The sequence below is a fragment of the Chanos chanos genome, chromosome 7, assembly GCF_902362185.1.
Source record: "Chanos chanos chromosome 7, fChaCha1.1, whole genome shotgun sequence".
Lineage (NCBI taxonomy): Eukaryota > Metazoa > Chordata > Actinopteri > Gonorynchiformes > Chanidae > Chanos > Chanos chanos.
The window spans coordinates 12,010,311-12,019,148 of record NC_044501.1 but is presented as its reverse complement, the minus strand read 5'-3'; the positions used below and the strand labels follow the sequence as shown (position 1 = coordinate 12,019,148).

Here is an 8,838-nt window from a genome sequence, read left to right as displayed (position 1 = left end):
AAGTTTGCAGGTGTAAAGGTGAGTGAGTCATCCCTGTCAGATGTGGAGGAGCTCCATGTTCAGTTGAGCTCCAAAACTGAGCAGAACCAGGACCTCCAGAACCTGTTGGAACAACTGCAGCAGGAAAGGAGCCAGCTGATTAAGCAGGTGCAGCAGCTCAAACTCTTGGGTCAGTGTGTCATATGCTTACGCTTCATAATCTCTCCATAACTGTGTGGACACTTCTTCCTGTCGACCTCAGTGTCTTTGTTCTGTAATCTTGGTTAAATGTCACCCTTTTACACAAAGGGACAGATTCAGTTGATGTTAATATAACTTGCATTTGTAGTAATAGTAGCGTCGTCACTGATTGGGCCATGACAAATACTTTGGCCCATCATATTGCTAAAGTAAATTGAGTTTTAAATATGAAAGGGTTAAAGACAGTTTCATCTCTGACCCTCACATACAGAGAGGGAGCAGGCCCTTAATGAGGGATTGGTCGGTGGAGGGAAGCGTGACTCCCGATTGGACAGTTTTGTTCGCAGTGTTGAGGAAGAGCGAGACCGTTACAGGGAGGAGGTGGAGAGACTGAGAAAGATGCTGAGGTCGCGACGCTCCGCTAGCCCCACCCGTGCCCCGCCCACATGTCGTAGTCCTACCAGACAGCCCCCTGTGAAGGTACAGATGAGAGAAAGTTACCAAAAGCAGGAACCGGGACCCAGAATCAGCACTTTTTGCTTAGTCAGAAGAGCAAGAGAGAGATACATTGTGTTTTGTTTCATAAGTCCAAAAAATTTATTTTTGGTTGGCCATGTGCTATGCTTGATGAAATTCGAAAGTGATTTAGTACTGTTGAAAATATAATTGCATTTGAAAACAATTGTTGTTAAGTAACATTACTTAATAATTTGTAAGAAATCATTTATTATTTCTTTGTTGGTTTGTTTATCCATTCCCATCATTCTCACTGCCGTTTGTTTTATTTCAGTCCTTTACCGTCCTCATTAACGTCATTAACATTGTCCTCCGTTGGTGCTGGTGTTTAGGGGGGTACATATGACTCTGAGCTGATGCGGGCGTTGAGAGAGAGGGACGAGCTGCAGAACATGCTCGAGAAATACGAACGTCACCTCTCTGAGATGCAAGCCAACGTCAAAGTGCTCATGGCCGACCGAGACAAAACCAGTCGGCATTACCAGCAGGTGGGGTTCTAACTCTACCCTGCCACCCCCGTTAACTTAGCCTTCAACTTTGCATTGAGACAGTGTGAGTCAGGCTATAATCACAATAAAGCAAAATGAATAACCTCACAGGACCTCACCCATCTAAGTTAGGTGTTACTCAGTTTCACTACCTGCTGTCTTTGTCTTCAGAGTACAATATTATATTTTGACGATGTTGTGAAACAAGCCAATCCTTGTCCTTGTGTGTGACATAGCGTCAGAAAGAGTATCTTGTAGACATTTTTTTCCTCCACTCCTCTTTGGATCCTTGTGTTTGCCTCCTGATGTCTTTGCAAGTGGTTATCCACCCCTTTTGATGTTTAAAACACTTTATACTGCATCTGGGCTCTGTGACCCTGATTGGCTTCGGTCTGTAGGCTCAGGAAGAGATTGCGGCATTACGTCGGGAGGTGATGAAGTCCAAGGCGACGCGCGGGGCCAAAAACAACGTGACGGCTCAGGCCATCCTGAAGCGCGTGGAGGCCGAACAGGACGAAGCAGCGGCAGACCTGCACCGCATGAGCACGGAGAGAGACAGCCTGAGAGAGAGACTGAAGGTGGGACGGATGGCGGACGCAGAGTGAACAGGCGGGGAAATTGGGAGGGCACGGAAACATCTGGTTCTCAGAGTCAAAAGGGTCCAAGGGCTGAGCAGTGACGATGTCAAATCGGGCAACCGTCGATGGTCGATTCTTATGATAGATGAATAACACATTTTCGTAGTGACTGAAGCTCTTTAGAATGTTTCTTCAAATTTATGCTTTATTTAACTGTAACTTCGTGAGGCTGCTGTTCCCCTTCAGAACTGAATCATACTTGCTATCATGTTGTTTATTGAATGTTTTCGTCTCGGCTGTCCCTTTATGCCACAGGTGCCGTACTTTGTAAACAGAAATGGAAAACAGTTAGTCACAACCATACACTCAAATGACCTTACAGCCCCTTAGTACTGTAATGATGTGATGTTTTTTCTCTCCAAATTTGTTATTGTTCAAATGGTGTGTGCGTGTGTGTATGTGCGCACGTGTCTGTATGTCTGTGTCTATGTTGACGTGTGTACGTGCGTTTTCCTCAGTCAGGGAAAATCACTTAGGTCCTCTTGCTCCTCTCTGGGCTATATTATTTGGTTAAATCAACTACCAGGGGAGGAGAGCGAGACGAAAGGAACTCTTTTTATAGCTGCTTACGACGCTGACTGTTGTGTTTGTGTATGTGTGTGTGTGTGTGTGTGTGTGTGTGTGTCAGATCTCTCAGGAGACTGCCATCAGTGAGAAGGCTCATCTGGAACAGAGAGTGGAGGATCTGCAGAACGCCATCTTAACAGTGAGCGCCTGTCCCCAGCACTCAACACCGAGGCAGTGATGTTAATAAGAGAGATGTTTCATTTTCGGTTCTTATTGGCCGAAACGCTGCTGGGTTTTTTGTGATTGGGTGACACAGGTTGTTCCTAGGTTGTGATTAGGGTGTGAGGGTACAAAAAGAGGAGAACAAGGGCCCTCAAGGACACTGGAGCTGTGTGTCACTAGGCACTTGCTTGGACTTGCTCTTTGTAATTAAACATGTTCCCTTTGATCAGAGCTAAAAAAAAACATTAGGTGTAGATTTTGTTCTAACCATTGTACAACATTCTTTAACAATGAGATGTGTTCAACCACAAACGAAGAAGATTGTTCTTGGCTCAGGGCCACACACTGATTTCTTAGCCCTCAGCTAAACCACATAATATGCTTTACTAAATATGTGTGTGTGTGTGTGTGTGTGTGTGCGCGTGTGTGTGCATGTCTGTCCGCGCGCGCGCGTGTGTGTGTGCGTGCATGTGCGTTTGTGTGTGTGTGTGCGTGTGTGTGTGTGTGTATTTGTTAGCTGGAGCAGGAGCGGGTGGAGCAGAGGAGCAGGCATGGCCAGATGAGGGAGACGATGATGGGGTTGGAAGATGAGATCCGTGGACTTGGTCGAAAGCTGGCTTCCACAGAGGAAGAGCTGAATCGTGTCAGAAATGAGTGCAGCATTCTCAGGCAAGCCCCCTCTTCCCATACACACACACACACACACAAACACACACACACACACATACACACACAAAAACACAAACCTATGTCTCTTAGCGTAATTCAAGTGACATCATATTGGTGTGACAGCATGTTATGATGTCCTGATGACCTCTGAACAGCTGAATCCATTTGGGCTTTTCTTTGATCCATTTGGGCTTTTATTCGGCTGGCGATGTGACAGGCTGTCAAGCAGTCAAACGGAGACTGCCCTGACTGACAGCCAGCGGAGACTGACCCACAGGATCGGGGAGTTACAGAAGGTCCAGGAGAGAAACAAAATGCTGGATGAGAAGAACGGTGAGGAGTCCACAAACTACCCCTTGCTCTGTCTGCGTCTGCATGATGACCATACACTCAGGAGGATTTGAAACCTTTTTTTTTTTTTTTAAGATGCGAGCAAAATTTGCTGTTACTTTGTCATGCCCTGAAAGGAACAGAAAAAAACAACTGAAGTGAATAATCTCGCAGTCTGTGTATGAATGAATTAGATATATTGTGTACTACATAGGTAGTAACAGAACCTGTATCTAAATGTTCTTAGCGCGGATGCTAATGGCGTCGTGTGTTTTTGGGGTGTGTGTATCAGACTCTTTGCTGATGCAGGTGAACAGTCTGAGAGAAGAGGTGAGTGAGCTGAAGGGTGCTGTGTCAGAACTGGACGAACGCAGAGATTCTCTACAAGACCAGCTGGACAGAAAGAACGACCAGCTGTGCTCAGCACACAGCCAGCTAGATGTCAAGGTAGCCCACTCGCTAACCATTTTACAGCAGAGACTGACACGGTTATACATTTTATTCTAGAGTAATGCAAGTCAAAGGCCCATAGCTGAGTTTTGGTAACATAAATGGAAGCAAAGTTACACGAGAAGTCTTACAGATGACCGTTAATCTGTCAAAACGTCCAACAGTGAGTATGCTAACCTGATTCACTTTGTCTCCACAAAATGGTAAAGGCTAATTTTCTTCTCATGTTTTATAATAATAAAATTGTTCCCATTCATGTCATAGTAAACCGTTACAGTGTTCACTGCTGTGTTATAGAGGTCCCTGTATTTGAAATAAAGTGGAATAAGCAGCTTGTTCATTCATGCTATGTGTTTGGTTTTATCTTCATACGTTCTCAGGAGAAAACCATCCGGAGTCTGCAGCTCAGGACAGAGGAGCTGGAGGAAACTGTCCAGTAAGAAATTATTCTTCCTCTGTATTTGTGTCCCATTCAGGAAGTGGTGTGAATACTGTTCTGTATGTCAGAGCATTGTAAATCTACGTTACATGCTAAAATCAGGTCTCTAGCATTAACATGGTTCATATCAACACAGGCTGATATAGGGGTATATCGCTGAGGTGAATGTTTAGCATTTGCTTTGACACACAGGAAACTTTTGGCCCGTCGCGGGTCGAGCCTGTGTCATTTTCTCCTTTGTGCTGCTGCTGAGATGAGATGTTACATATACCCAGAAGACAAAAGGGCAGGTGTTAAGGAAATCTTCAGAACACTTCAATTAAAATCTAGCTATAGCAGTCATCATTCTGTACAAGATGTTTTTATTTTCGTTTTTTGTTTTTTTTTTTCTTTTCAATTCATTGCTAGTTGTAGATACTTAGACTGTTGATTTACTTTCATTTGTGCTTCTCAAAAACTTTACTGTACCATGCTGGTCCTGCCAAGAGCGTCCTGAGACTTAGAGACATGATGAGAATGTATTGTCCTTCCACTGAGGGACCCCATACCTGGCAGTTACAAGGTCCCATCCACCTCCCAGAACATGAGGCCAGACATGTTCTTTTTGCTTTGGCGTTGCTGTTGAATGCTTTGCTGCGGTTCTTGTGTGATTTTGTTAAACATTGTCCCAACCCTGCTCCAGAGCACTGCGAAGAGAGGCCAGTGGGCGAGATCGAGAACTAGACGTGACGAGGAGGAAACTGTCGGACGCGGACGAGGAGCTGTCTGCGTTACGGAAGGTGAAGGACACAACGCTGAGGGAGAACACACAGTTCCGGAATGACCTGGAGAAAGCCAGACTGGACAACCAGGTCAGAACCACAGCTTGTTTCAGCAGCTAGCCTGAACAATAGACTGGAGCCTAGTGTTTTCTGTAATGGTGTTAAGGGTTGTGGTTTGACACTGGTCATGAACTGGAGTGGCTCTTTTAGTTTAATAACTGTTCATCACATTAAGAACTAGATTTGACGATATTTATTAATGGGTTTTAATGGATAGTGCCAATAAAAATGACTGAAATACTGTTATGACTGTCCCTGTTAGAGACCCTGTGATACATATCTGTGCCCTGAGAAATCATATAATGAATCAGGCCATTTGTGGCCAGACAAAATACTACAGCCCTGTATATAACACTATTCAATTTTCCACTCTTTTCACAACCTGTCAGGCTTTGCAGCTGAAACTGGACAACACCACCCAGGATATAGAGGACTTGCGGAGGAAAGTGCAAGACTACGTAACTGACATCGCCCGCACGGAAAACCTCCTATCCACAAAGGTACAACCTAGTCAGCAGACCATTAAAATGGTAACACCCAGCGGCTGCGATTGGCGTAGTACCATCGTAATCCGACAGAATTGTTGAGATAAGCCGTTGTGCACCGCTATTTAGGTTTGACAAATGTAGTAAATGTTTAAGATAGTTATTTTACACCAGCAAAGAGACATTTTTCACATTATTGTGGTCTGTTAGCTTTGTGTCCTTTTGAAAGTGTTTCCCATGAGACATCCCCTGTCAGATGTGCTGTTCATCTGAACTCTAGTCAATAAGGTCTGTGGTGTTTAGGAAATGTAGTCTGTTAGAACTGTTGTAATCCATGAAAAGCTATGTTCAAATGGAATCAGAGACGGTGAGAATTGTAATCAATGGTAATCGTAATCAAGTGAAACTGTAGTCCATAAGAATTGCAGTGAATGGGAGTTGTAGACTTTTATCTGCACTTACAGGAGCAAGAGTGCAGGGAGCTGCAGGAGAACCGGCGTCGAGCGTCGGTGCAGGCAGAGAGTTGGGAGGGCCAGGCTAAGCAGGCAGAGGCCAAGGCCAGCGAACTGCGTCTGGAGTTACAGAACGCAGACACAGACAGACGACGACTGAGGGAGAAGGTCGAGAGTCTGGAGACCAGCCTGCAGGTGGTAAGTGTTGTTAGCATATCCCTAAAGGTTTTACCTGATCCCAATTTACGTACAGCTTACATAAAGTCACTTTATTTTGCACTGAGCACCTATATAAGAGAATGTGTGTGTGTGTGTGTGTGTGTGTGTGTGTGTGTCTCTCAGGCTGTGTGCTCAGAACGAAGCTGCACCACTCAGCTGTCTGAGATGAACCGTAGCTTACAGGACGTGGAGGAGGAGCTTAGGCAGGTCAAGAGTGAACACACACACACTCAGAGTGATCTGGACAAGACTCGCGAACTCTGCGTCAAACTGGACGCCAGTAAAGAAGCTGTGAGTACAGCAGCCTGTCCTCAACAGCTTCAGCTGCATGATTCATGATATTGTAAGGATGAAATGAAGTTGAATTTAAGTGTGCTGATTAGTCCTTTTCCTTCCAGATAACCTATTTGAGAATGTAAGTGTGTTTGTTAAACTTCTATCTCGATAAAATGGATGTAATGTTTTTTTATATGAGTTTTCTTGTTGACCTAGAGCATATTTGTGGATGTATATCTGTGGGTGTGTGTGTGTGTGTGTGTGTGTGTGTGTGCGCGTGTGCGTGCGTGTGTGTGTGTTGCCAATGCAGGTCCAACGAGAGCTGGACAGCTGCCACTCAGAGGTTGAGATGTTGAGAAAGCAGCTGACCAGTGAGCGCTTGTCCATGAAGAGTCTGGAGTCCCTGCTGGTGTCCACACGGGAGAAGGAACTACAGAGACAGCTCAGTCAGCAGGAGAGAGATGCTGAGATACAGCTACTCAGGGACAAGCTCACCGTGGCTGACAGCAAAGCGTAAGGACCACAGCTCCCATAATGCAGTATTATTGGCCTCATTTACAGCTTTACCGCCTCAAAGCCTCACTTTGATTTGCCCTGTATTTCGCTTTCTACCTTGTCTAGGATGCAGCTAGAGAGTGACAATACACCCTTATGCACACACATATTCATAACTGGGTTAATATGACAAAACCCTTCTCTCTGTCTCTCTCTCTGTCTCTCTTTCAGGAGCACTCAGGGCCGGGAGGTTACTCAACTGAGGACCCGTGCAGCCCAGTTGGAGACAGACCTGGATATGACTAAAAGACAGCTCTCTGCAGAGCGCTTTGAAAGGTGAGACAGTAGAAAAAAACAAGAACTGCCCGCTGTACGTCGGTATGACACAGGATGGTAACCACCATGATCAGGCACTCCATAACGGAGTCTGTCTGTCTGTCTGTCTGTCTCTCTCTCTCTCTCTCTCTCTCTCTCTCTCTCCTTCTCAGGGAGCGCGCAATGCAGGAGTTACGTCGGCAGGGTCTCTCCTCCACTCTGTCTCCTCTCTTCTCCTCCACCTTGCGCTCCTCGTCTCCCGTACGTCGCTCACTCAGCCCACGCCAATCCTGGTCCCCGGAACGCGCTTACCACAGTGCCCCGGACACCCTGGTCCCTGAACGCTCGTCAGAGAGGTTAGCCAAGGACACCAGCCTTGAATCACATCAACCTTTTAATTCTCCTCCTTCCCTCTTTGTCTCTTATGAGTTCATGTTTAACAGTAAATGAAATAAGCCTGCAGTAAGAATTCATTAAACTAGTGATTATGCTTATTCATCACTCGTCATTGTCATGCAGGATTGTGTCTAATGTGTAGTTTTCAGTGAAAGTTGGTTTCAGTATTAAGTTAAAATATCAAATTCCCTCTTGAAAATCAAACTAAACCAAAGTGACAAACCAAACTACCAATTCTAGAATAGCAACCCCCAACAAACATATTCGTATTAGTTTACATTAATACAAGAATACATCCCTTACATTCATATTATAGTGCAGTGTTGAACAGTCCTCTTCCTGGACAGCCACAGCACCATGTACTCTCTCCCTACTCTAACACACCTGACTGAACTCATCAGCTCATTCTCAAGCTCCTGATTGGCTGAAGTAGGTATGTTAAAGCAGGGAGAGACATATAGTGTGGAGAACTGTGGGCATCTGAGAGAAAGGTTTAGAGACGCTGTTGTAATGGGGGGTCAGGACTGATAAATATGTTATTATGTTATGTTCATGCATTTTATGTGTGTGTCTTTCAGCAGGAGTGTGGCATTCAGAGATCTGTATGACTGAATGATCATCACATCATACCATCTCTAGCTGAGAGGACTATTCACAACGACTGTTGCCTTCAGACGCACAGGCTTCAGCTCTCCACTATAGTTGTGATTTAATGGTTTAAACTGGATCTTTAAAATTGTTTTATCACATTTGACTGTATTTTGCCCTTAATAACTGTGAGATATGGTATTCAAATATAGATTTTCACCCACTTTGATTGACATTGTGTCTGTGTTTGAATCTTCATGGTGCTACTTGTTTATTCTCGTTATAATGGGCAAGACCACGTTATGTGGTCAATTTTTTTAACTGTTTTACATAATATTATGTATTTTTTACA

General features: G+C 44.7%; 1 protein-coding gene across 1 annotated transcript; it reads left to right on the top strand.

Annotated features, from left to right (window-relative positions):
- Positions 1-579: 579 nt before the first annotated feature.
- tsga10 (testis specific, 10) lies at positions 580-8,510 on the top strand. The gene is made up of 16 exons (XM_030778966.1): positions 580-660; positions 1,029-1,184; positions 1,583-1,762; positions 2,451-2,528; positions 3,069-3,220; positions 3,438-3,553; positions 3,843-3,997; positions 4,381-4,436; positions 5,122-5,290; positions 5,650-5,760; positions 6,210-6,395; positions 6,540-6,707; positions 7,003-7,205; positions 7,419-7,523; positions 7,676-7,858; positions 8,480-8,510. Exons 1-16 carry the CDS (start codon positions 580-582, stop codon positions 8,508-8,510), a joined length of 2,130 nt encoding a protein of 709 aa, XP_030634826.1.
- Positions 8,511-8,838: the final 328 nt, after the last annotated feature.